This window comes from Kogia breviceps, chromosome 1, assembly GCF_026419965.1.
Source record: "Kogia breviceps isolate mKogBre1 chromosome 1, mKogBre1 haplotype 1, whole genome shotgun sequence".
NCBI lineage: Eukaryota > Metazoa > Chordata > Mammalia > Artiodactyla > Physeteridae > Kogia > Kogia breviceps.
Genome location: NC_081310.1, coordinates 157,960,931 through 157,988,767, shown reverse-complemented (window position 1 = coordinate 157,988,767; position 27,837 = coordinate 157,960,931). Strand labels below are relative to the sequence as shown.

The following is a 27,837-nucleotide window of genomic DNA, read 5'->3' as shown; positions in this document are numbered from 1 at the left end:
GCCTGTGCTCCGCAATGGGAGAAGCCACAACAGTGAGAGGCCCGTGTACCACAAAAAAAAAAAAAAAAAAAAAAAAAAAAAAAAAAAAAAGAACTTTCCTTGATACTGGTTTCCGATTTTAACTTGTTATGGTCTGGGTTAAAAAAAGCTTCTAACTTCCATAATGGTACTTATAATAGAAGAAAAAGAGGTTTATGCATTTGAATCGAATGGTCTTTTGTTCATTGTCAGTTTAAAAACATGAATTCCTTTTGGATTTCCCAATTAGAAAAATCACAATAAACCTTACAGTTTTTTTTTTTTTTGGTTTACTTTGCAATTGTCATACGACAAAAAGCAAAGTAGTGTCCAAAAAATAGTATCATATTTTATTCCAGTTTTAAAAATTCTTTCACATATATTGTTCAATACATTGAAAGTTTGTTTGAAATGAATAAGTAAAATTTGACTTTAGCTCATTTTTAGCCATCTCTGATTTATGAAAATGCATGTTAGTGTCTGGGATCTACTGAAAGGGCATGAAAGTGCTTTTGAGATAAAACTTCTAATAAGGGATTGTTGCTTTGAAGCTGAAAGTTGGTTATTTAGTTTGGCCTTTTATATCAATTCAGCCTGGCATTTAGTGCCTTTCCAGTGAGGCTTCAACTTCATTTTCTGTCCTGATCTTCCATTTTTCAGTCTATGAAAGTTCAATAAATGCTTATTGTATGTCTACATTATCATTAGGTGCTGTAGGTAACTGGTATTCGAATATGGTGTCTACTGATGGACTGATTCAGAATCCCCTGTGGCTTTAAAAAATATGTATTCCTGCCCTACTATTAGAAATTCTGATTCCTAAGCCTGGTTGATCCAAACAGCTTATGTGTTTATAAAGTTCCCCCGAGAGCTTTTCATGCACAACCAGGTTTAGGAACTAGGACTAGGGTACACAAGGTAACCACTGCCCTAAGGAAGCATACAAGAGGCAGATAATGTAACACAAATGATTAGAATCCAAGGCAGAATATAGGTGGCTTAGGCAAAGCACAAACCAGAACTATGAAGAAAGGAAAAAGGGAAAGGAGAATGGGAGGGGTGATGATTTACTAAATACCCACCACATGTCAGATTCTTTGCTAGCATTTATACCTAGTTGGGTTTTGGGGGAGGAGATGTAGAAAGAGGAAGCATATTTAAACTAAATTGGACTGTTTGCTTTTTTCAGATGTGTTTAATTCCTTCTCACCTCTACAAACTCTGGCTTTGCTGTTTTCTCAATAATAGCAACAGCCAACACGTATACAGTGCTAATTTCTAGGCACTGTTCTAAGTATTCTTCATTTACAAATGCATTTAATTCTCACATCTATTTTTTTATATTTTATAAAAGAGGAACGTAGAGGCACAGAGTAACTTGCCCAAAGTCACTAAGGTAGAAAGTAGCAAAACTAGGATTCAAACCCAGGCAGCGTATTTTTAGGGTCCAGGCTCTTAACCACTACACGCTACTTCAGTGCCCTTTTCCTCAGTGGAAATGCCCATCTTCAAGGTCGATCTCAAGTGTTATCTATCTTATGAAGCTTTTCCTGATTTCTTGATCCTTTCCATAGATTAATCTTTCCCTTTTCTGAACTCTTGCTATACTTTCTCAGTACTTCTCTTTTGACATTTATGTGTGTAGTGCATATTCTAATTATTTATGGCCTTTTAAAAAATCTCCTCTGTTTGACTAAGAGCCTGTGAGGGCAGGATCCATATTTCATTTGTCTCTGTACCCCGAACAGTGCCCAATACAAGACGTTGCACATCTAAAGAGGGTTGAATAAATTATTTCTCCTTTAATATCTGAAGGGTGGTATGGGGCAGAGGGGAGAAACTTCTTTAGTGTGAGAAGACTTAGGATCATTGGGAAGAATTCATGGGAAGGTAGATTTGGGGCTGTGGCAGGAAAGAAACTTTGTTAATTGTGGTAAAATACACATAACATAAAATTTACCATCTTAACCATTTTAAGTGTACAGGTCAGTGGTATTAAGTACATCTACCTTGTTGTGTCACTGTAACCACCATCCATCCATAGAACTCTTTTCAGGTTGCAAAACTTGAAGCTCTGTATCCATTAAACAATAACTTCCCATTCTCTTCTCCCCTCACCCCTGGCAACCACCATCCTACCAACTGTCTACATGATTTTGACTACTCTAAGCACCTCACATAAGTAGAATCATGCAATATTTGTTCAGGAAAGAACTTTTTAACATGGCGTTTCAAAAATGGAATAGATTGCCTCCTGAGAGCATATATGGCCTGTCACAGAGGCTGTGCATGAGAAATACAAGTTAACAACTTGATGGGAATGTTGTAACGGGAATTGCCCATCTGTTAGGGCCTTAGATTTGACACGCTCTTAGATCCTTCCTAATTCTAAGATGCTTTAATATCCCAAAGGGATGGAATTATGTCTCCTCCTGAATTCACATAGTTCTTAATATTTTTAATGGTACATATATTATTCTATTGTGTGACTTTTTTCTTTTACATGTTTCAGTACCTTTAAAAGTATTATAAACTTGGGTTTTAAGGAGTTGGGTGAAAATGAAATGAGAGTAAATGGAGTTTTAGCCAGGGGACCTAGCATACTCAAACCATGGCGTGGCTCTTCTTGTACTCTATAAGGGGTCACCAAAAGAAGTACATTCTAGGATGATGACTGACAAAACCTAAATCCAATACTGACTCTAAAAAGACAGTAAGTCAGTAAAGCCTAAATAGCATTTTACCAAAGTATCTATTTCATCTCTCATCATATCCTAGAGGTCACCTGTCCTCATTCCCGTTGCCCAGAATTTTGCACATTTATCACTGTGCTGTGAGGGGAGGTAAGTTTTATCATTAGACTCTAATGAACACTCTTCAGTGCCAGGAAAAATGGAGCCTAAGAGAGAATGTTTACTTTTGATACCTATTGCCAGGTAGAGATAGCTAGGAGCAGGCCCTGGCTTTTATTGCTCCTGACCAGAAAAAGGAAGACAGAGAAGAAATATCGTGCCTATATATCCCATATTTTATTTTCTTATTTTAACAGCTCTTTTGAGGTAAAGTCAACATATAATCAGCTGCACATATTTATTTATTACCTTTTTAATAGATCTTTATTGGAGTACAATTGCTTAACAATACTGTGTCAGTTTCTGCTGCACAACAAAGTGAATCAGCCATATGCATACACACGTCCCCATATCCCCTTCCTCTTGAACCTCCCTCCCATCCTCCCTATCCCACCCCTCTAGGTCATCTCAAAGCACCGAGCCAATCTCCCTGTACTATGCTGCTGCTTCCCACCAGCTATCTATTTTACGTTCGGTAGTGTATATATGTCGATGCTACTCTCACTTTGCCCCATCTTCCCCCTCCCACCCCAAGTCCTCAAGTCCATTCACTATGTCTACATCTTTATTCCTGCCCTGCAACTAGATTCATCAGTACCATTTTTTTTTTAGATTACATATATATGTGTTAGCATTTGGTATTTGTTTATCTCTTTCTGACTTAACTTCACTCTGTATGACAGACTCTAGGTCCATCCACCTCACTGCAAATAACTTAATTTCGTTTCTTTTTATGGCTGAGTAACATTCCATCGTATAGATATGCCACATCTTCTTTATCCATTCATCTGTCGCTGGACATCTAGGTTGGTTCCATGTCCTGGCTATTGTAAATAGTGCTGCAGTGAACATTGTGGTACATGTCTCTTTTTGAATTGTGGTTTTCTCAGGGTATATGCCCAGTAGTGGATTGCTGGGTCATACGGTAGTTCTATTTTTAGTTTTTTAAGGAACCTCCATACTGTATTCCATAGTGGTTGTATCAATTTACATTCCCACAAGCAGTGCAGGAGGTTTCCCTTTTCACCACACCCTTTCCACCATTTATTATTTCTAGATTTTTTGACAATGGCCATCCTGACCGGCATGAGGTGATATTTCATTGTAGTTTTGATTTGCATTTGTCTAATAATTAGTGATGCTAAGCATCTTTTCATGTGCCTCTTGGCCATCTGTATGTCTTCCTTGGTGAAATGTCTATTTAGGTCTTCTGTCCTTTTTTTTTTTTTTTTGATGGTACATGGGCCTCTCACTGTTGTGGCCTCTCCCGTTGTGGAGCACAGGCTCCGGACGCACAGGCTCAGCAGCCACAGCTCATGGGCCCAGCCACTCCGCGGCATGTGGGATCCTCCCGGACCAGGGCACGAACCCGTGTCCCCTGCGTCGGCAGGCAGACTCTCAACCACTGCGCCACCAGGGAAGCCCTTCTGCCCATTTTTTAACTGGATATTTGTTTTTTTGATATTGAGCTGCATGAGCTGTTCATATATTTTGGAGATTAATCCTTTGTCAGTTGCTTCATTGGCAAATATTTTCTGCCATTCTGAGGGTTGTCTTTTTGTCTTGTTTATAGTTTCCTTTGCTGTGCAGAAGCTTTTAAGTTTAATTAAGTCCGATTTGTTTATTTTTGTTTTTATTTCCTTTACTCTAGGAGGTGGGTCAAAAAAGATCTTGCTGTGGTTTATGTCAGAGTGTTTTTCCTATGTTTTCCTTGAAGAGTTTTATAGTGTCTGGTCTTACGTTTAAGTCTTTAATCCATTTTGAGTTTATTTTGGGGTATGGTGTTAGGTAGTGTTCTAATTTCATTCTTTTACATGTAGCTGTCCAGTTTTCCAAGCACCACTTATTGAAGAGGCTGTCTTTTCTCTATTGTATGTACTTGCCTCCTTTGTCATAAATTAGGTGCCCATATGTGCATGGGTTTATCTCTGGGCATTCCATCCTGTACCAATGATCTATATTTCTGTTTTTATGCTAGTACCATACTGTCTTGATTACTGTAGCTTTGTGGTATAGTTTGAAGTCAGAGAGCTTGATTCCTCCAACTCCATTTTTCTTTCTCAAGATTGCTTTCGCTATTTGGGGTCTTTTGTGTCTCCTTACGAATTGCAAAATTTTTTGTTCTAATTCTGTGAAGGATGCCATTGGTAGTTTAGTAGGGATTGCATTGAATCTGTAGATTGCTTTGGGTAAGTATAGTCATTTTCACAATATTCATTCTTCTAATCCAAGAACATGTTATATTTCTCCATCTGTTTATGTCATCTTTGATTTCTTTCATCATTGTTTTATAGTTTTCTGAGTACAAGTCTTTTACCTCCTTAGGCAGGTTTATTCCTAGGTATTTTATTCTTTTTGCTTTAATGGTAAATGGGAGGGTTTCCTTAATTTCTCTTTCTGATTTTTCATTGTTGGTGTATAGGAATGCCAGAGATTTCTGTGCATTAATTTTGTATCCTGCAACCTTACCAAATTCATTGATTAGCTCTAGTAGTTTTCTGGTGGCATCTTTAGGATTCTCTATGTATAGATAGTCTCATGTCATCGGCAAACAATGACAGTTTTACTTCTTTTCCAATTTGTATTCCTTTTATTTCTTTTTCTTCTCTGATTGCTGTGGCTAGGATTTCCAAAACTATGTTGAACAAGAGTGACAAGAGAGGACATCCTTGTCTTGTTCCTGATCTTAGTGGAAAAGATCTCAGTTTTTCACCATTGAGTATGATGCTTGCTGTGGGTTTGTCATATATGACCTTTATTATGTTGAGGTAGGTTCCCTCTATGCCCACTTTCAGGAGAGTTTTTATCATAAATGGGTGTTGAATTTTGTCAAAAGCTTTTTCTGCATCTATTTATTTATTTATTTGCGGTCCGGGGGCCTCTCACTGCTGTGGCCTCTCCCATTGCGGAACACAGGCTCTGAATGCGCAGGCCTAGTGGCCATGGCTCACGGGCCTAGCTGCTCCACGGCATGTGGGAACTTCCTGGACCGGGGCACGAACCCATGTCCCCTGCATCGGCAGGTGGACTCTCAACCACTGTGCCACCAGGGAAGCCCTCTGCATCTATTTAGATGAGCATATGGTTTTTATTCCTTAATTTGTTAATGTGTTGTATCACATTGATTGATTTGTGTATATTGAAGAATCTTTGCATCCCTGGGATAAATCCCACTTGATCATGATGTATGATTCTTTGGAATGTTGTTGGATTCTGTTTGCTAGTATTTTGCATCTATGTTCATCAGTGATATTGGCCTTTAGTTTTCTTTCTTTGTGACATCTTTGTCTGGTTTTAGTATCAAGGTGATGGTGGCTTCGTAGAATGAGTTTGGGAGTGTTTCTCCCTCTGCTATTTTTTGGAAGAGTTTGAGAAGCATCAGTGTTAGCTCTTCTCTAAATGTTTGATAGAATTCGCCTGTAAAGCCCTCTGGCCCTGGACTTTTGTTTGTTGGAAGATTTTTAATTACAGTTTCAATTTCATTACTTGTAATAGGTCTGTTTATATTTTCTAATTCTTCCTGGTTCATTCTTGGAAAATTGTAGCTTTCCAAGAATTTGTCCATTTCTTCATAGTTGTCCATTTTATTGGCATATAGTTGTTTGCAGTATAGGCTCTTATAATCCCTTGTATTTCTGCAGTGTCAGCTGTGATTTCTCCTTCTTCATTTCTAATTTTATTGATTTGTGTCCTCTCCTTTTTCTTCTTGATAAGTCTGGCTAAGGTTTATCAATTTTGTTTAACTTCTCAAAGATAAACAAAAAAAGCACCAGCTTGTAGTTTTATTGATCTTTGCTAATGTTTGTTTTCGTTTCTATTTCATTTATTTCTGCTCTGATCTTTATGATTTCTTTCCTTCTCTTGACTTTGGGTTTTCTTTGTTCTTCTTTCTCTAATTGTTTTAAGTGTAGGGTTAGATTGTTTATTTGAGATTTTTCTTGTTTCCTGAGGTGAGATTGAATTGCTATAAACTTCCCTCTTAGAAGTGCTTTTGCTGCATCCCATAGATTTTGGGTCGTTTTGGTTTTGTTGTCATTTGTTTCTATGTATTTTTGATTTCTTCAGTGATCTCTTGGTTATTTAGTAGTGCACTGTTTAGCCTCCATGTATTTGTGTTTTTTACAGTTTTTTTTCCTATAATTGATTTCCAATTTCATAGTGTTGTGGTCAGAAAAGATGCTTGATACAATTTCAGTTTTCTTAAATTTCCCGAGGATTGGTTTGTGACCTAAGATGTGATTTATCCTGGAAAATGTTCCATGTGCACTTTAGAAGAAAGTGTATTCTGCCACTTTTGGGTAGAATGTTCTATAAATATCAATTAAATCTGTCTGGGCTATTGTATCATTTAAAGCTTGTGTTTCCTTATTTATTTTCTGTTTGGATGATGTGTCCATTGGTGCAAGTGGGGTGTTAAAGTCCCCTACTACGATTGTGTTACTGTCGATTTCCCCTTTTATGGCTGTTAGCATTTGCCTTATGTATTGAGGCACTCCTATGTTGGGTGTATAAACATTTATAATTGTTATATCTTCTTCTTGGATTGATCTTTGATCATTATGTGGTGTCCCTTCTTATCTCTTGTAACATTCTTTATTTTAAAGTCTATTTTATCTGATAGGAGTATTGCTACTCCAGCTTTCTTTTGATTTCCATTTGCATAGAATATCTTTTTCTATCCCTTCACTTTCAGTCTGTATGTGTTCCTAGGTCTGAAGTGGGTCTCTTGTAGACAGCATATATATGGGTCTTGTTTTTGTATGCATTCATCCAGTCTGTGTCTTTTGGTTGGGGCATTTAATCCATTTACACTCAAGGTTATTATCTATATGTATGTTCCTATTACCATTTTCTTAATTGTTCTGGGTTTGTTTTTGTGGGTCTTTTTCTTCTCTTGTATTTCCCACCTAGAGAAGTTTCTTTAGCATTTGTTGTAAAGCTGGTTTGCTGGTGCTTAATTCTCTTAGCTTTTGCTTGTCTGAAAAGCTTTTGACTTTTCCATCGAATCTGAATGAAATCCTTGCTGGGTAGAGTAATCTTGGTTGTAGGTTTTTCTCTTTCATCACTTTAAGTATATCCTGCCACTCCCTTCTGGCCTACAAAGTTTCTGCTGAAAAATCAGCTGATAACCTTATGGGGATTCCTTTGTATATTATTTTTTTGTTTTTCCCTTGCTGCTTTTAATATTTTTTCTTTCAATTTAATTTTTGTTAGTTTGATTAATAGGTGTCTTGGTGTATTTTTCCTAGGGTTTATTCTGTATGGGACTCTCTGTGCTTCCTGGACTTGGGTGACTATTTCCTCTCCCATGTTAGGGAAGTTTTCGACTGTAATCTCTTCAAATATTTTCTCAGACCCTTTCTTTTTCTCTTCTTCTTCTGGGACCCCTATAATTCGAATGTTGGTGTGGTGCATTTAATGTTGTCCCAGAGGTCTCTGAGACTGTCCTCAATTCTTTTCATTCTTTTTTCTTTATTCTGCTCCTTGGCAGTTACTTCCACCATTTTGTCTTCCAGCTCACTTACCCGTTCTTCTGCCTCAGTTACTCTGTTATTGATTCCTTCTAATGTATTTTTCATTTCAGTTATTGTGTTGTTCATCTCTGTTTGTTTGTTCTTTAGTTCTTCTAGATCTTTGTTAAACATCTCTTGTATTTTCTCAATCCGTGCCTCCATTTTGTTTCCGAGATTCTGGATCATCTTTACTATCATTACTCTGAATTCTTTTTCAGGTAGGTGCCTATTTCCTCTTCATTTATTTGGTCTTGTAGGTTTTTACCTTGCTCATTCATCTGTGACGTAATTTTTTGCCATCTCATTTTTTTTTTTTTTTTTAATGAGTGGGATTGTGTTCCTGTCTTACTGGTTGTTTTGCCTGAGGCGTCCAACACTGGAGTTTGTAGACTGTTGGGTAGAGCTGGGTCTGTGTGCTGAGATGAGGAACTCCATGAGACCTCACTCTGATGTATATTCCCTGGGGTCTGAGGTTCTCTGTTAGTCCAGTGGTTCGGACTTGGAGCTCCCACCGGAGGAACTTTGGTCCGACCCCTGGCTCATCAACCAAGATCCTGCAAGCCACGTGGGGTGGCAGAAAAAAAAAAAGAACAATAACAAAGTAAAAAATAAAATTAGATTAGGAAACTAACAGGTATGTTAGAAAGAATATAAAAATAAAAAATATAGATGAATCAACAACCAGAAGGTATATCAGTACCACAATAGTAAAAAAGAGGAGGAGGAAAAAGGAAAGAATAAAATAGGGGGAAAGACTTTGGCTGTGGAGGGTGGGGCCTAAGCAAGGATGAGGTTTGGGCAGTGGGCAGGGCCTATGCTTAGGACCCACAGGGCTGGAAAGACCCTGGGGAATGTGGGCGGTAGGGCTTAGGCTCAAGGAACAGACAGGGTCCAGGCGTGCCCCCCACCCCTGGTCCCAGAAGGTAGGGTACCTCAGCTGGGAGCCCAACAGGCTTCCTGGGTTCGAGTGGTTGGGGCAAACACCCTCCTGTCCTCTCCTGCTCCTTGGGTCTGGGAGGGCCCCTCCCGCCTGCCTCTCGTGATCTCCCTGGCCTCCTTCCTATGCTCCCAAGGACCCACATGGCCTGGAGGGGGCTTTGGAGGGCAGGGGACCAGCCTGGGAGCTCAGTAGGCTCCCCGGGCCCCATTTGGCGGAGCAATCACCCTCCACTCCTCTCCCTATTCTCCCAGATGGCTCCTCCCACCTGCCTCTCCTGATCTTCCCAGCCTCAGGGGCACTGATCCTGTCTGGCCTCCAGTTATCCTCCCCACTCAGTCCCCCTACATCCTACCAGTTCACTTTGGGGTTCCTCCCGTCTCCCTGGGCCTCAGAGTCCCCCACCAGTAGCCGGCAGTTGCCCTAGTCATGGGGAGACACTAACTCCGCGTCTTCCCACACTGCCATCCTAAACTGCACATATTTAAAATGTACAGTTTAATAAGTTTGACATATATATCCACCTGTTAAACCGTCACCATAGTCAAGATAGTAACATGTCCATCAACCCCAAAAGTTTTGTCATATATACATCTTTATAATCCCTCCCTCCCACTATTTCCCACCCCACATCCCAAAGCAGTGTTTTCTGTCACTGTAGATTAATTTGCATTTTCTAGAGTTTTGTATAAATGGAATTCTACAGTATGTTATCTTTCTTTTTGTCTGCCTGAGATTTGTCCATATTTTTGCATGTATTGATAGTTCATTTCTTTTTATTGCTGAGTAGTATTCCACTGTATGGATATATCATGTTTATTGTTGATGGACATTTGGGTTGTTTCTAGTTTTTGGCTATTACAAATAAAGCTACTGTGAACATTCATATGTAAATCTTTGTATAAACATGGATTATATTTTCTCTTGTGTAAATACTTAGGAGTGGAATGACTGGATCATATGCCAGGTGTAGGTTTAACTTTTAAGAAACTGTCAAACTGTGGACTTCCCTGGTGGTCCAGTGGGTAAGACTCCACGCTACCGATGCAGGGGGCCTGGGTTCGATCCCTGGTCGGAGAACTAGATCCTGCATGCATGCCCCAACTAAGAAGTCCACATGCTACAACTAAAGGATCCCACATGCTGCAGCTAAAACCCAGCGCAGCCAAAATAAATAAATAAATTTTAAAAAACAACAAAAAAAGAAACTGTCAAACTGATTTTCAAAGTGGTCATACTATTTCGCCTTCCCACCAGCAGTGTTATGAGAGTTCTAGTTCTTCCACATCCTCGTCAGCACTTGGTATGGTCAGCTTTTTAACTTTTAGCCATTCTAATCAGTATGTAGTGGCATCTTCTTGTGGTTTTAATTTGCATTTTCCTACTGGCTAATAATGTTAAACAGTTTATGTGCTTATTTGTCATCTGTATATCTTCGATGAGTTTTGAGAGTTCTTTATATATCCTGTATATAAGTTCTTTACCAAATATAGGCTTTGCAAAGATTTTCTCCCAGTCTGTGACTTTCCTTTTCATTCTCTTACTAGTGTCTTTTAAAGAGAAGTTTTTAATTATGGTTAAGTCCTGCCTAAGACATCTTTGTCTAACCCTGGGTCACAAAGATCTTTTCCTATGTTTTCTCCTAGATGTTTTATACTTTAAGCCTTACATTTAGATCTGTTACCCATTTTGAATTAATTTTTCTGTATGACACGAAGTGTGGATCTGAGTCCATTTTTTACATATGGGTTTCCTGTTGTTGGAGTGCCATTTATTTATCTATACTTTGTCCACTGCATTGCCTTTGTCAAAAATCACTTGTTCATAAATATGTGGGCATTATTTGTGGTCTGTCTTTTCTGTCCAGTTAATCTATGTGTCTGTCTTTATGTGAGTACCATACTGTTTTGATTACTGTTCCTTTAAAATTGTTCTTGATATTAGGTAGCCTTAGCCCTCCAACTTAATTCTTCTTTTTTAGAGTTGTTTGGCTATTCTAGCTCCTTTGTATTTTTATAGAAATTTTAGAATCAGCTTGTTGATTTCTACAAAAAATTCTCTGGGATTTTTATTCGGATTATGTTGAATGTATAGATTTATCTGGGGGAGAATTGAGATTCAAACAATAGTGAATCTTCTGACTCATAAATAAAATATATGTCTCCATTTATTTATTTTAAAAAGTCTTTAACTTTTTTCAGAAATATATTATAGTTTTCACTGTACAGGTCTTGCACATATTTGTCAGATTATGGGGTAAATACTTAGGGGTAAATATTTGTCAGATTTACCCCTAAGTATTTCATATTTTTGATGCTATTGTGAATGGTATTTTTTTCAGTTTCAAGCTTTCATTGCTAATATGTAGAAATACAATCAATTTTTGTTTATTCATCTTATAACCTTGCTAAAACTCACTTATTAATCCTAGTAGTTGTTTAAAAACTGCATCAGGTTTTCTATATAGACAATCATATTGTCTGTGAATAAAGACAGTTTTATGTTTTCCCCTTTATCTTCATGAAATGGCCTTCTTTGCTCTGGCAAGTCTTTGCTCTGAAATCTGCTTTGGCTGATTTAATATGGCCACTCCAGCTTTCAAATTTTAACTAGTGCTAACATGGTATATCTTTTTTCTGTCTTTTTAGTTTTAACCTATTTGTGATTTTATGTTTAAAGTGCATTGGCCGCATTTAGTTGGGTCTTGTTTTTTTTCTCCACACTGACAATCTCTGTCTTTGATTGGGGTGTTTATAGACTATTTATATTTGATATGATTATTAGTATGGCTATTTGTGTTCTCTTTGTCCCAGCTGTTCTTTATTCCCATTTCTCTCTTTTTATCATCCTACTTTTGGATTTTTTTTTTTTTTTTTTTTTGCGGTATGCGGGCCTCTCACTGTTGTGGCCTCTCCCGTTGCGGAGCACAGGCTCCGGACGCGCAGGCCTAGCGGCCATGGCTCACGGGCTTAGCTGCTCCGCGGCATGTGGGATCTTCCCGGACCAGGGCACGAACCCGTGTCTCCTGCATCGGCAGGCGGATTCTCAACCACTGCGCCACCAGGGAAGCCCTGGATTATTTTTTATTTCTTCATTTTACCTTTATTATCATAGCCTATCTTCAAGTGTTATTATATGAGTTCACTAATAGTAAAAGAACCTTACAACAGTATACTTCCATTTCTCCTGTCCAGGCCTTATAATACTGTAGTTGTAAATTTTTCTTTTACATACGTTTTAAACCCCACAAGAAATTATTTTTGTTTAAATAATCAGTTATCTCCTAAAGAGATTAAACAATAAGAAAACCTTATCTATTTAAGGTTAATGTAGTTACCACTTCATTCCTTTGTGTAAATTCATATTTCCATCTGCTATCATGTTCTTCCTGCCTAAAGGATTTCCTTTAACATTTATAGTGTGGGTGTTACAGTATGGTGATGAATTCTTTCAGCTTATTTTGTCTGAAAATATCCTTGTTACTTTTGTTCTTGAAATATATTGTACATCTGATAGCATTCTAGGTTGATAATTTTATAACTTTTGGAGGGAAAAACTGATCTTAATAAATGTGCATTTTTCAGTGTATGCTGAGTCCATTAATGCTTTTTGCCCTTTAAAGCTCAACAAATCTTTGCTTTCTCAAAAAGCCAGGCTCCAACAATAGAAAAACATGCTTTTTTATGCTGTTTATGCTAAGGTTGTTAGATGTCTAATTTGAAACTAAAGCTAAATTATGACTTTTTTGTACTTGACTGTCTTAATGGTATAGGAAGAGTTATGGGTTCAAGGAAGCAGGAGGAAGAAAAGACCTTGGGTAATATCTCAAGATATTATTCCCTGTAGTTTTTCCATTCTGTGGATTTCAATAGCACTTAGTACTTATCTTTATTAGCACTTCATATTACACTGTGCATTCTTTGTATCTTCAATACTTAGTGGAGTGCTTGATACATGTTTGAATAGTTTATTTTCAGTAGCAACCAGGCTATATAACTAGCTGAGTCCTAGGCTAATTATTTTTATATAAAAAGATTGACCAACATCTTGTTGGGAAATTTTCGCAGCAAGATGATAGTAAAATGAAGTAACAAGGTTAAAAATTGTTTTTCCCCTTCGTAAGAGACTTTAAGAAGGACATTACTGTTTGAATATACTACTTTGACAGGATGCCCATTCCTATGTCCCTCCACAATTAATAAATGTATCATGTTCATGTTTGATAGTTTTTTTTTTCCAAGGAGAGGAAAAATATGGTTTTTAATTCAGTGCCAGAAGTTATCCAAGAAAGGAAAAATTTTAAAAAGTGTTGCTCATACAGTTTATGCTTTCATAACTATCTTCTGTGTCTTCTTGGCAAGTAGATTTCTGAGGCCGACTTTTGACTTCCACCCTTCACAAATCTAGATTCTAGAAATGCAAGAAATGCCAGGTTATTCTGAAAGCAGATAACCAGAAAGCTCATATAATCAATATGTTTTCTCACTGTCGTCTTTTGTTAAAAGTGAATAATAAGTTAACATGGATCTTTATTTCCTCCCTCCCTTCTTCCTTTTTTTGCCACATGTGACTTAAGCAAATCATGAGTAGAGATTTAACACAGTATACCACATCTTCTACAGTATCAGTGGTATGGTGTGACTGAGATTATTGCAAAATCTGGTGCTTCCAGTACATTCATGTTCTCTCTCTCTCCCTCCTCTCCCCCTCACTCTCTCCCTTTCTGCCTGCCTCCCTCCCCCAACTCCCTCTCTCTCTCTTCACCCCCTTCTCTCTCACTCTCACTGGCTGTCTTGAGCACTCTCTAGCCTCATTCACTTAACTTTCTATTCCTTAAGCAGGCTGTGTACCTTTATGCCTATCTTATTTATTAGATCTTCTGAGCCTTGAGCAGTATCAGCACATATTAAGCATTCAGTAAATACCTGTTGGATGGATGGGTAGATGAATATCTAAAGGGTTCCTTGCATTTTTTACTAAGATTATATCATAAACATTTTCCTAAATTATTAAAATTTTTGTATATATCATTTTAAATAGGAACATAGTACTTTGTCATATGGATAGATCATAATTTATATAACCATTCCCCAGTTATTTCACTTGTAGATTATCTAGTTTTTCACTGTTCTAAGAATGTGATAAACAGATAGCTTTGTGTGTAAGACTTTTCCTATGCTTGATTATTTCCATAGAATGGTTTTCAAGGAACTTATATGCTCTTAATAATTTTGTACATTGCTTTCCAAAAAGGTTATACCAGTTTGAACTTTGACCCTTGCTATATGAAGGTGGCTGTCATGCCATAGTCTCCCCAGCGTTGATTAGTTACATTTTTAAACATCCTGACCAATGTGATTGGTTAAAATAGTATCTTTCTATTTGATCAAGGTAAAGTTGAGTATCTTTCTCAAATATTTGTAAACTATGTGTATTTACTCTTTGGGGAAGAGAACTAGCCCTATGTCCCCACCCACGTATACATACGTATACATAAGACCAGTCTGAATACTTTTTTTGGTCTTATGTATTCATAAATGTTAAGCTTTTTGTATGGCAGATTTCAAGTAAGACTAATTGCCCCAAAGTTTGGATATATTAGTAGAATTATTCACTTTGACGTTAATATTCAAAATGTTCACAATTCAAAAAATCATTGCAAGATGTAGAATTACCTATTTTAAAACAGTGTTTAAAATATATATTCTGTAAAAATATGTAGACATTGCTTAGAAAGGAGAAATGGCAGTTAAATTTCTTGAGAAGGTTGAGGTTATACAGAAAACTGTCATAGGTATTCGGAAATCAGACGTTGTGATTGGGGGTGTGGGTGGAAGAACAGACATTATAGTTAGACCGGTTTGCTCTGCCTCCAGGACGATGAAACCAGTCTATCCAACATTCTTAACTAAGCTATCCTTGAATAGCTGGTGTGGGAGAAGAACAAATGTAAATCAGGAGACTTGGCTTCTAATCTCAACTCTGGAATTAGCCTGCTTTGTGACCATTCACAAATTACTTAATCTTACAGTTTCTCATTGCTACCTTTGTATAACTAAGCAAGGGCTCCTCTGCCCATGGCTTGGCGCAGAAAGCAAACTCTGATAGTGGGTGTTTGCAGCAAAGTAAGGGTTTATTTGCAGGGTGCCAAGAAAGGGAGTGGGAGACAAGTCTCAGATCCACTCTATCTTGGTCTTTGAGTTAGGGATGTTTTAAAGGGGAAGAACAAGGACACTGGAATTAATCATCATCTTAAGACATTTCTGTGACATTTCTTTTTCATTATTGAACACGTGTTTTTTTTATTCATTAATTTTTATTGGAGTATAGTTGATTTACAATGTTGTATTGGTTTCTGCTGTACAGCAAAGTGAATCAGTTATACATACACATATATCTACTCTTTTTTAGATTATTTTCCCATATAGGCCATTACAGAGTACTGAGTAGAGTAGAGTGCTATACAGTAGGTTCTTACTAGTTATCTATTTTATATATAGTAGTGTGTATATGTGTGACATTTCTTAATCATGGTTTTGGGAGTCAGAATGTGTCTGGTTTATGATTCTCTGGCCAGGTGGTCCATGACTCTGGGGGTTGTGAGCTCATCTTGCCTGGAAAAACAACTTGAGTTTGTATGATGGTATCTACAACAGCAATTTTAATACAGTAACGATGTTATTAACAACAGCAATCTTAGTCAACTGACTCTGATTAATTAGTGTTCAGTTAGCACAGGATTGAGGGGACAAGAAAGGGATTGAGGTCAGAGGAGATAAGTAAGGGAATAAAGTTTTGGACAGAGAGATTAATCATAAACTCTGTAACGGAACTCAGTTTTAGGGGGGCTTGGTTTCAACATTATTTAGTTCTCTACAGCTCTAAAAATCTCTGATTTTATTATCCAGAGGACAAAATGCTATTTTTGTGAACCCAGTGCTATTTTTGGAATAGCTGTGAATAGGTCTAGAAAATATTCTTTCTAGGAACTTTTTGAGGAGAATAATAGGAAAATTTCCCTTACCAGCTAAATATTTTAGGAAAAGTCAACTCCCAAGTCCTAGATTATATTCTTTTGATACATTAAAAATGGTAAAATTAAATTATTTTTATGCTGTTTTGCCTCAGCCAGAGAACGGTATATTCAGTGTTTTCTCTTTCAACATTGCCCAAAAATGGCAGGTTGGATAAATTTAAAGAGCACAAGGAACTTCTGAAGCCTGAATATTGTCTAAATACAGAGATTACTTAGGGAGAAAAAAATAGCTAGCTGCAAAAACCCTCCAGGCTTTTAAGAGAAGTTCTTACTTAGGCAAACGTCGTCTTGGCTGAATAAAATGGTTTAGTTAAAAGTCACAGTTAAACGTTAGCCCTTGTCTGCCTTTAGCTTTCTAAACCAACGGAATCTGACTGTTCTGCGTTCGATTTGTTAGGTCTGGCTCAGTGCGCTGAACTCTGCTGGCAGCTGAGAGGGGAAGCCGGAAAAAGGCAAGTTCCTGGTGCAAAGGTTGCTCTGCAGCATAATTTAGGCATCGGAGGAGCGGTAGTTGTCACGCTGTACAAGATGGGTTTTCCTGAAGCTGGCAGGTAAGTGACATTCTGGGGTTTGTCTGGCAGTGAACCCTTCTGACTTTTCACAACTGATGACGTTGTACAAGTAAAAAAAAAGTCCTAATTTTATTGTGTTAGTGCTCAAAGAACAAGTATTTCATTACCTTGCTTTAATAGCATGGTTTTAAAACTTTAAAACTGGCAATTAACTTTTAAACTTAACTAGCCTTAGGAAAGTTTTGTTTAAAAAGAAGGCAGCATAGTCAAAAGAGAGTGCTGAACTAGAAGCCAGAGCTGGCTGGGCACTTGTCTCAGCCCTGCCAACCTGAGTAATTTTAATTCAGGCAAGTCATTTTTTGGTTTCCTTTGCCACAGTTTGCTTTCTCCCCCTAGTGTCCCGGGCTTCTGAGGTTATTGGGAGAAAGTGATCAAATATGCTGATTGTATCTCTGCAGATTTCTGTTTCTGAATCCAGCTAAGCCCTCACTGCTGCTAGAATCCTTTCCGTTTGTCTCCTGGTGATTTTCTTCCTGCCCTTGTCAAAAGCCTGTGCTCCTAAGATCTCCAAGCACTTTCTTTATCAGGGCTTTTCAGGATCCCTCAACTTCTTGCTCTTCTCCCAGAGAAGTGCTCATCCTTTTTTCCCAGAGGAAAAAAGTCCCTTTTCCTTTCCAAGGCCCATCTTTCCTCTTTGCATGCTTTTGTTTCCAACCACTTTCTGTAACTTTGTTCCAAATATTAAGTATACCTTCTTTCCTTTGAATCTTTCCATTTTTACCTTTCTGTTGACTCCTTTTGCTCTGTCAGCAAACATGTTTAGGTCTTCCATATTCTAAAACTCATTTTTTCTCTTCACCTTAATTATTCTCTTTCATGATGAGCCTTTTATATTGAGCCACTTTTGTTTTTCTACTCTGAAATGTCTTAAGTTTAGTTTCTGATCTCACCACTGAGGTCAGGTAAGGCCACCAATGACCTGATTATGATATATTCTTGATAATTTCTGTCTTTATTCTCTTAACCCTGCTGTAGCTTTCAACACTAATTGGCTCCCTTTTCTCTCCAGAAGTTCTTGGTAATTATGTATTCATTTTTTCACACTTTTGGTTCCACAAAGGACATGTGAACACTTTTTTACAGAGTCCATTATATTCTCATGTTTTGTAAACTCTTGAATCTCTTCTCTCAGTCCTTTCTTCTTTCATGCCTGAAATATTAGTTCTGTGTGAAAATTCTATCTTCCAATTAAGCCAATCTTAGGTACCATCTATCTCCCTTTGAATATCCACAGCACTTTGTAGCTCTTGGGTCCCTATCCAATTTTTGTTTAGTTGTAGAGTATCTACCTTGTTTTTTTTTTTTTTTTTTTTTTTTTTGTGGTACGCGGGCCTCTCACTGTTGTGGCCTCTCCCGTTGCGGAGCACAGGCTCCGGACGCACAGGCTCAGCGGCCATGGCTCACGGGCCCAGCCTCTCCGCGGCATGTGGGATCTTCCCGGACTGGGGCACGAACCTGTATCCCCTGCATCGGCAGGCGGATTCTCAACCACTGCGCCACCAGGGAAGCCCTCTACCTTGTTTTGTATCCTGTTTGTTATGTGAAATCCTTGAGATCTAAGACTTTGATTCTCCTCACCCCTCTGAGGATCTCTCTCATAGTGAGTACATGTTTATTGAGCTGGATCAAATAAAAAGATGTTAAGATGTTGAATTTTAAGTTTCCTCCTAAATCTGATTTATTGGTTCTGTATCGTCCTCTGGAATTCCATCTAGTTCATATTTGGAGTTGAAAACCCTCAGTAAAAGCCAAACTATAAAGAGCTACCAGAGTCAGCATATTAGTATAGCTATCTAATTTGTTCAGAATAGAAGATTATGCATTTAGGGCAACAAATTCTATTTTAAACATGGAATTCTCATAGTTCTTTTTTTTAAAAACATCTTTATTGGAGTATAATTGCTTTACAATGGTGTGTTAGTTTCTGCTGTACAACAAAGTGAATCAGCTATACATATACATATATCCCCTCCCTCTTGCGTCTCCCTCCCACCATCCCTATCCCACCCCTCTAGGGGGGACACAAAGCACGGAGCTGATCTCCCTGTGCTATGCAGCTGCTTCCCATTAGCTATCTATTTTACATTTGGGAGTGTATATATGTCAATGCTACTCTCTCACTTCATCCCACCTTATACTTCCCCCTCCCCGTGTCCTTAGGTCCATTCTCTACGTCTGCATCTTTATTCCTGTCCTGCCCCTAGGTTCTTCAGAACCATTTTTGTTGTTTTTTCCTTAGATTCCATATATATGTGTTAGCTTATGGTGTTTGTTTTTCTCTTTCTCACTTACTTCACTCTGTATGACAGTCTCTAGGTCCATAATAACTCAATTTCGTTTCTTTTTATGGCTGAGTAATATTCCATTGTATATATGTGCCACATCTTTATCCATTCATCTGTCGATGGACACTTATGTTGCTTCCACGTCCTGGCTATCATAAATAGTGCTGCAATGAACATTGTGGTACATGACTCTTTGTGAAGTATGGTTTTCTCAAGGGTATGTGCCCAGTAGTGGGATTGCTGGGTCATATGGTAGTTCTATCTTTAGTTTTTTAAAGGAACCTCCATACTGTTCTCCACAGTGGCTGTATCAATTTACATTCCCACCAACAGTGCAAGAGGGTTCCCTTTTCTCCACACCCTCTCCAGCATTTATTGTTTGTAGATTTTTTGATGATGGCCATTCTGACCAGCATGACGTGATATCTAATTGTAGTTTTGATTTGCGTTTCTCTAATGATTAGTTATGTTGAGCATCCTTTCATGTGTTTGTTGGCAATCTGTATGTCTTCTTTGGAGAAATGTCTATTTAGGTCTTCTGCCCATGTTTGGATTGGGTTGTTTGTTTTTTTGATATTGAGCTGCATGAACTGCTGTATATTTTGGAGATTAATCCTTTGTCAATTGCTTCATTTGCAAATATTTTCTCCCATTCTGAGGGTTGTCTTTTTGTCCTGTTTTTAGTTACCTTTGCTGTGTAAAACCTTTTAAGTTTCATTAGGTTCCATTTGTTATTTTTGTTTTTTCTTTCTAGGACGTGGGTCAAAAAGGATCTTGCTGTGATTTATGTCATAGAGTGTTCTGCCTATGTTTTCCTCTAAGAGTTTGATGGTGTCTGGCCTTACATTTAGGTCTTTAATCCATTTGGAGTTTATTTTTGTGTATGGTGTTAGGGAGTGTTCTAATTTCAGTCTTCTACATGTAGCTGTACAGTTTTCACAGCATCACTTACTGAAGAGGCTGTCTTTTCTCCATTGTATATATATATATATATATATATATATATTTTTTTTTTTTTTTTTTTTTTTTTTTTTTTTTTTGCAGTATGTGGGCCTCTCACTGTTGTGGCCTCTCCGGTTGCGGAGCACAGGCTCCGGATGCGCAGGCTCAGCAGCCAAGGCTCACGGGCCCAGCCGCTCCGGGGCATGTGGGATCTTCTCAGACAGGGGCACGAACCTGCATCCCCTGCATCGGCAGGCGGACCCTCAACCACTGTGCCACCACAGAAGCCCCTCCATTGTATATTCTTGCCTTCTTTATCAAAGATAAAGTGACCATATGTGCGTGGGTTTATCTCTGGGCTTTCTATCCTGTTCCATTGATCTATATTTCTGTTTTTGTGCCGGTACTATACTGTCTTGATTACTGTAGCTTTGTAATATAGTCTGAAGTCAGGGGGCCTGATTGCTCCAGCTCCATTTTTCTTCCTTAACATTGCTTTGGCTATTTGGGGTGTTTTGTGTTTCCAAACAAATTGTGAAATTTTTTGTTCTAGTTCTGTGAAAAATGCCATTGGTAGTTTGATAGAGGTTGCACTGAATTTGTAGATTGCTTTGGGTAGTATAGTCATTTTCACAATGTTGATTCTTCCATCCAAGAACATGGTATATCCCTCCATCTGTTTGTATCATCTTTAATTTATTTCATCAGTGTCTTATAGTTTTTTGCATACAGGTCTTTTGTCTCCTCAGGTAGGTTTATTCCTAGATATGTTATTCTTTTTGTTGCAGTGGTAAATGGGAGTGTTTCTTTAATTTCTCTTTCAGATTTTTCATCATTAGTGTGTAGGAATGCAAGAGATTTCTGTGCATTAATTTTGTATCCTACTACTCTACCAAATTCATTGATTAGCTCTAGTAGTTTTCTAGTAGCATCTTTAGGATTCTCTATGTATAGTATCATGTCATCTGCAAACAGTGACAGTTTTACTTCTTCTTTACTGATTAGGATTCCTTTTATTTCTTTTTCTTCTCTGATTGTTGTGGCTAAAACTTCCAAAACTTTGTTGAATAATAGTGGTGAGAGTGGGCAACCTTGTCTTGTTCCTGATCTTTGAGGGAATGGTTTCAGTTTTTCACCATTGAGAACAATGCTGGCTATGGGTTTGCCATATATGGCCTTTGTTATGTTGAGGTAAATTCCCTCTATGTCTACTTTCTGGAGGGTTTTTATCATAAATGGGTGTTGAATTTTGTCAGAAGCTTTTTCTGCATCTATTGAGATGATCATATGGTTTTTATCCTTCAGTTTGTTAATATGATGTGTCACATTGATTGATTTGTGTATATTGAAGAATCCGTTCATTCCTGGGATAAACCCCACTTGATCATGGTGTATGATCCCTTTAATGTGCTGTTGGATTCTGTTTGCTAGTGTTTTGTTGTTGTTTTTCAGGATTTTTGCATCTATGTTCATCAGTGATATTGGTCTGTAGTTTTCTTTTTTTGTGTGACATCTTTGTCTGGTTTTAGTATCAGACTGATGGTGGCCTCATAGAAAGAGTTTGGGAGTGTTCCTCCCTCTGCTATATTTTGGGAGAGTTTGAGAAGGATAGGTATTAGCTCTTCTCTAAATGTTTGGTAGAATTTGCCTGTGAAGCCATCTGGTCCTGGACTTTTATTTGTTGGAAGATTTCAGTTTCAGTTTCAGTTTTAGTTCTCATGATTGGTCTGTTTTTGTTTTCTATTTCTTCCTGGTTCAGTCTCGGAAGCTGTGCTTTTCTAAGAATTTGTCCATTTCTTTCAGGTTGTCCATTTTATTGGCATATAGTTGCTTGTAGTAATCTGTCATGATCCTTTGTATTTCTGCAGTGTCAGTTGTTACTTCTCCTGCTTCATTTCTAATTTTATTGATTTGAGTCTTCTCCCTTTTTTTCTTGATGAGTCTGGCTAATGGTTTATCAATTTTGTTTATCTTCTCAAAGAACCAGTTTTTAGTTTTATTGATCTTTGCTATTGATTCCTTCCTTTGTTTTTCATTTATTTCTGATCTGATCTTTATTATTTCTTTCCTTCTGCTAACTTTGGCAGTTTTTTGTTCCCCTCTCTTGATTGCTTTAGGTTTAAGGTTAGGTGGTTTATTTTAGACGTTTCTTGCTTTTTGAGGTAGGATTGTATTGCTATAAACTTCCCTTTTAGAACTGCTTTTGCTGCATCCCGTAGGTTTTGAGTCATCGTGTTTTCGTTGTCATTTGTTTCTAAGTATTTTCTGATTTCCTCTTTGATTTATTCAGTGATCTCTTGGTTATTTAGTAGTGTATTGTTTAGCCTCCATGTGTTTGAATTTGTTACATATTTTTTGGTGTAATTGATATCTAGTCTCATAACATTGTAGCCAGAAAAAAGATACTTGATAGGATTTCAATTTTCTTAAATTTACTGAGGCTTGATTTGTGACCCAAGATATGATCTATCCTGGTGAATGTTCCATGAGCACTTGAGAAGAAAGTGTATTCTGTTGTTTTTGGATGGAATGTCCTATAAATATCCATTAAGTCCATCTTGTTTAATGTGTCATTTAAAGCTTGTGTTTCCTTATTTATTTTCATTTTGGATGATCTGTCCATTGGAAAAAGGGGTGTTAAAGTCCCCTACTATGATTGTGTTACTGTCGATTTCCCCTGTTATGACTCTCAGCATTTTCCTTATATATTGAGGTGCTCCTATGTTGGGTGCATAAATATTTACAATTGTTATATCTTCTTCTTGGATCGACCCCTTGATCATTATGTAGTGTCCTTCTTTGTCTCTTGTAATAGTCTTTGTTTTAAAGTCTATTCTGTCTGATATGAGAATTGCCACACCAACTTTCTTTTGATTTCCATTTGCATGGAATATCTTTTTCTGTCCCCTCACTTTCAGTCTGTATGTGTCCCTAGGTCTGAAGTGGGTCTCTTGTAGGCAGCATATATATGGGTCTTGTTTTTGTATCCATTCAGCCAGTCTGTGTCTTTTGGTTGGAGCATTTAATTCATTTACATTCAAGGTTATTATCGATATGTAAGTTCCTGTTACCATTTTCTTAATTGTTATGGGTTGGTTTTTGTAGGTCTTTTCCTTCTCTTGTGTTTCCTGCCTAGAGAAGTTCCTTTAGCATTTGTTGTAAAGCTGGTTTGGTGGTGCTGAATTCTCTTAGCTTTTGCTTGTCTGTAAAGTTTTTAATTTCTCCGTCTAATCTGAATGAGATCCTTGCTGGGTAGAGTAATCTTGGTTGTAGGTTTTTCCCTTTCATCACTTATTTAAATATGTCCTGCCACTCCCTTCTGGCTTGCAGAGTTTCTGCTGAAAGATCAGCTGTTAACCTTACGGGGATTCCCTTGTATATTATTTGTTGCTTTTCCCTTGCTGCTTTTAATATTTTTCCTTTGTATTTAATTTTTGATAGCGTGATTAATTTGTGTCTTGGCGTGTTTCTCCTTGGATTTATCCTTTACAGTACACCCTGTGCTTCCTGCACTTAATTGACTATTTCCTTTCCCATCTTATGGAAGTTTTCAACTGTAATCTCTTTAAATATTTTTTCAGTCCTTTTTTGTCTCTTCTTCTTCTGGGACCCCTATAATTCGAATGTTTGTGCGTTTAATGTCCCAGAGGTCTCTGAGACTGTCCTCAATTCTTTTCATTCTTTTTTCTTTATTCTACTCTGTGGTAGTTATTTCCACTCTTTTATCTTCCAGGTCACTTATCTGTTCTTCTGCCTCAGTTATTCTGCTATTGATTCTTCCTAGAGAATTTTAAATTTCACTTATTGTGTTGTTCACCATTGTTTGTTTGCTCTTTAGTTCTAGGTCCTTGTTAAATGTTTCTTGTATTTTCTCCATTCTATTTCCAAGATTTTGGATCATCTTTACTATCATTACTCTGAATTCTTTTTCAGGTAGGCTGCCTATGTCCTCCTCATTTGTTTGGTCTGGTGGGTTTTTACCTTGCTCCTTCGTCTGCTATGTATTTCTCTGTCTTCTCATTTTGCTTAACTTACAGTGTTTGAGGTCTCCTTTTTGCAGGCTGCAGGTTTGTAGTTCTCGTTGTTTTTGGTGTCTGCCCCCAGTGGCTAAGGTTGGTTCAGTGGGTTGTGTAGGCTTCCTGGTGGAGAGGACTGGTGTCTGTGCTCTGGTAGATGAAACTGGATCTTGTCTTTCTGCTGAGCAGAACCGCGTCTGGTGGTGTGTTTTGGGGTGTCTCTGAACTTATTATGATTTTAGGTAGCCTGTGTGCTAATGGGTGGGGTTGTGTTCCAGTCTTGCTAGTTGTTTGGCATAGGGTGTCCAGCACTGTAGCTTGCTGGTTGTTGAGTGGAGCTGGGTCTTAGTGTTGAGATGGAATCTCTGTGAGAGCTTTCGCCATTTGTTATTACATGGGGCCAGGAGGTCTCTGGTGGACCAATGTCCTGAACTTGGCTCTCCCACCTCAGAGGCTCAGACCTGACACTTGGCCAGAGCACCAAGACCCTGTCAGCCACTCGCCTCAGAAGAAAAGGGAGGTAAAAAAAAAAAGGAAAGAAAGAAAGAAAAAATAAATAAAATAAAGTTGTGTTTAAAAAACTATTCAAAATAAAAAAGTAGGGCTTCCCTAGTGGTGCAGTGGTTGAGAGTCTGCCTGCCGATGCAGGGGACACAGGTTCGTGCTTCAGTCTGGGAAGATCCCACATGCCATGGAGTGGTTGGGCCCGTGAGCCATGGCCACTGAGCCTGCGCGTCTGGAGCCTGTGCTCTGCAATGGGAGAGACCACAACAGTGAGAGGCCCGCGTATCACACACACACACACAAAAAAAGTAATTAAAAAAAAAAAGAAGCGAACAACCAAACCAAAAAACAAATCTACCAATGTTAACAAGTGCTAAAAAGTATACAAAAACCAAAACCAAAAGAAAAAGTGGACAGACAGAACTCTAGGACAAATGGTAAAAGCAAAGATATACAGACAAAATCACACAAAGAAGCATACACATACACACTCACAAAAAGGGAAAAAGGAAAAAATATATATTAAAAAAAAAGAAAGAGGGCAACCAAATCAATAAACAAATCTACCAATAATAATAAGCTCTAAATACTAAACTAAAATAAACATAAAACCAGAAACAAATTAGATGCAGAAATCAAGCCCCGAGTCTACAGTTGCTCCCCAGGTCCACTGCCTCAATTTTGGGATGATTCGTTGTCTATTCAGGCATTCCACAGGTTCAGGGTACATGAAGGTGATTGTGGAGATTTAGTCTGCTGCGCCTGAGGCTGCATGGAGAGATTTCCTTTTCTCTTCTTTGTTTGCACAACTCCTGGGGTTCAGCTTTGGATTTGGCCCTGCCTCTGTGTGTAGGTCACCTGAGGATGTCTGTTCTTTGCCCAGATAGGATGGGGTTAAAGTAGCAGCTGATTAGGGGGCTCTGGCTCACTCAGGCTGGGGGAGGGAGGGGTACGGAATGGAGGGGCAAGCCTGCGGCGGCAGAGGCCAGCACGACATTGCAACAGCCTGAGGTGCGCTCTGTGTTTTCCCGGGGAAGCTGTCCCAGCATCACGGGACCCTGGCAGTGGTGGGTTGCACAGGCTCCTGGGAGGGGAGGTGTGGATAGTGACCTGTGCTTGCACACAGGCTTCTTGGTGGCTGCAGCAGCAGCCTTAGCATTTCATGCCAGTCTCTGGTGTCCACGCTGATAGCTGTGGCTCACACCTATCTCTGGAGCTCGTTTAGGCAGTGCTCTGAATTCCCTCTCCTCGCGCACCCCGAAACAATGGTCTCTTGCCTCTTAGGCAGTTCCAGACTTTTTCCCGGACTCCCTCCCGGCTAGCTATGGCGCACTAGCCCCCTTCAGGCTGTGTTCACACAGCCAACCCCAGTCCTCTCCCTGGGATCTGACCTCTGAAGCCTGAGCCTCAGCTCCCAGCCCCAACCCATCCCAGCCGGTGAGCAGACACACCTCTCGGGCTGGTGAGTGCTGGTCAGCAGTGATCCTCTGTGTGGGAATCTCTCTGCTTTGTCCTCCACACCCCTGTTGCTGCGCTCTCCTCTGTGGCTCCAAAGCTTCTCCCCCGCCGCCCCCCGTCTCCGCTAGTGAAGGGGTTTCCTAGTGTGTGGAAACTCTTCCTCCCTCACAGCTCCCTCCCAGAGGTACAGGTCCCATCCCCATTCTTTTGTGTCTGTTTTTCCTTTTTCTTTTGCCCTACCCAGGTACGTGAGGAGTTTCTTGCCTTTTGGGAAGTCTGAGGTCTTCTGCCAGTGTTCAGTAGGTGTTCTGTAGGAGTTGTTCCACATGTAGATGTATTTTTGATGTATTTATGGGAAGGAAGGTGATCTCCACATCTTAGTCCTCCGCCATCTTGAAGGTCCCTCCTCATAGTTCTTTTATTTTCAGGAGACTAAGTAATTGGGAGATAGAATTGTTCATGATAACTATAGTTGATATTTCTGGGAAGCCAGAAGAATGAAAAAATCCAGGTGATATATTAATGACTGAAAAAAATTAGCTTCAAGTAATGAAGATATTTTTGATAGTTTTAGTGATAGAACATATCCCACTTCAAAGGCCAAAGTTGGGAAAATAATTCTAACTCTGATGGTGCAGGTATAGTTTTAAAATGAGGATTTGTTTTAAACAAAGTAATTTTAAGGTACTCATTGCACATCATCTGATTTCCTTAGTTTCTTGTTTAGCTAACTTTGATGGAGCAGCTGCTACATGCTTAGGCCCCTAAGTATGGTCCTCTGAGTAGATGGGGAAGGCAGACATACCTTTTTCAAAATGCTATAGAAGCCCGGAGGAAGAAATTCGTATGAAGGACCTAAATTTGAACTGGGATGACTAGGATTGCCCAGCAAAAGGGCAGAGGAAGGGCATCCCATGCCTGTACATAGGTACAGCGATTTGAAAATATAAGAGTGGTTGTCCTGTGTGGGTAGAGGGTAGATTATTTTGTTGTGTCTGGGTAGAGGGGCAGAGTCAGTAATACATAGGTGACAGGAGTTGCAGCTGTAACAGTAGATTGGATCAAGGTTTTGAAATGCTTCCAGTGTTATGCTCAGGAGTTTGAAATTTATCCTATGGAATATGAGTTTTAGCAAAAGATTATGTGATTATATTGCACTTTACTTTAGGTAGATCAGTCTGGTATTACTTTGAGTTGAGTGGTGGAGGGACCAGAGGCCAGGAATCCTTAGGAAGCAGTTGCAGTAGTGTGGATAAGAAATGTGTAGTGCTGCAACAGGGACCATGAAAATGAAGAGGAGATGTCTTATTTAAGAACTGTGACCAATTGCATTTAATTTACAGTTAAACGTTCCTTTAGACCACTTTTGAATATAAGTATTGACTCTGTATTATAACATCCTATTCATTTTATGTAAGACACAGATTGAGGATAGATTTGCATTTTTTATTCTGTTAAATGAAACCTGTTTTTAAACCCAACTTTGTTTTGTTTTTTCTATTTTTAATTAAGGTATAAAAATTTACATACAGTGAAAGTCCCCGTTTAGTGCATAGTTCTATAAGTTTTGACAAACATGTACAGTCAAGTAACTACCACCATAATCAAGATACAGAACAATTGCATCACCCACCAGAATTCCTTGATTGCCTTTGTAGTCAACCCTTCCCCCTATCTTCCATTCCTTGGCAACCACTGATCTAT

General features: G+C 38.6%; 1 protein-coding gene across 7 annotated transcripts in view; it reads left to right on the top strand.

The window, feature by feature from the left end:
* SCP2 (sterol carrier protein 2) overlaps window positions 1-27,837 on the top strand; it is a 167,468-nt gene that overhangs the window by 96,318 nt on the left and 43,313 nt on the right. For all 7 annotated transcript variants that reach the window (XR_010835516.1, XM_059038093.2, XM_067007494.1 and 4 more), the window contains one exon: window positions 16,754-16,907. Coding sequence is in view for 6 of the 7 variants with exons in the window: in XM_059038093.2 (XP_058894076.1) it covers window positions 16,754-16,907 (154 nt within the window). In the remaining variant the exon portion in view is untranslated. The remainder of the gene's footprint in view (window positions 1-16,753; window positions 16,908-27,837) is intronic.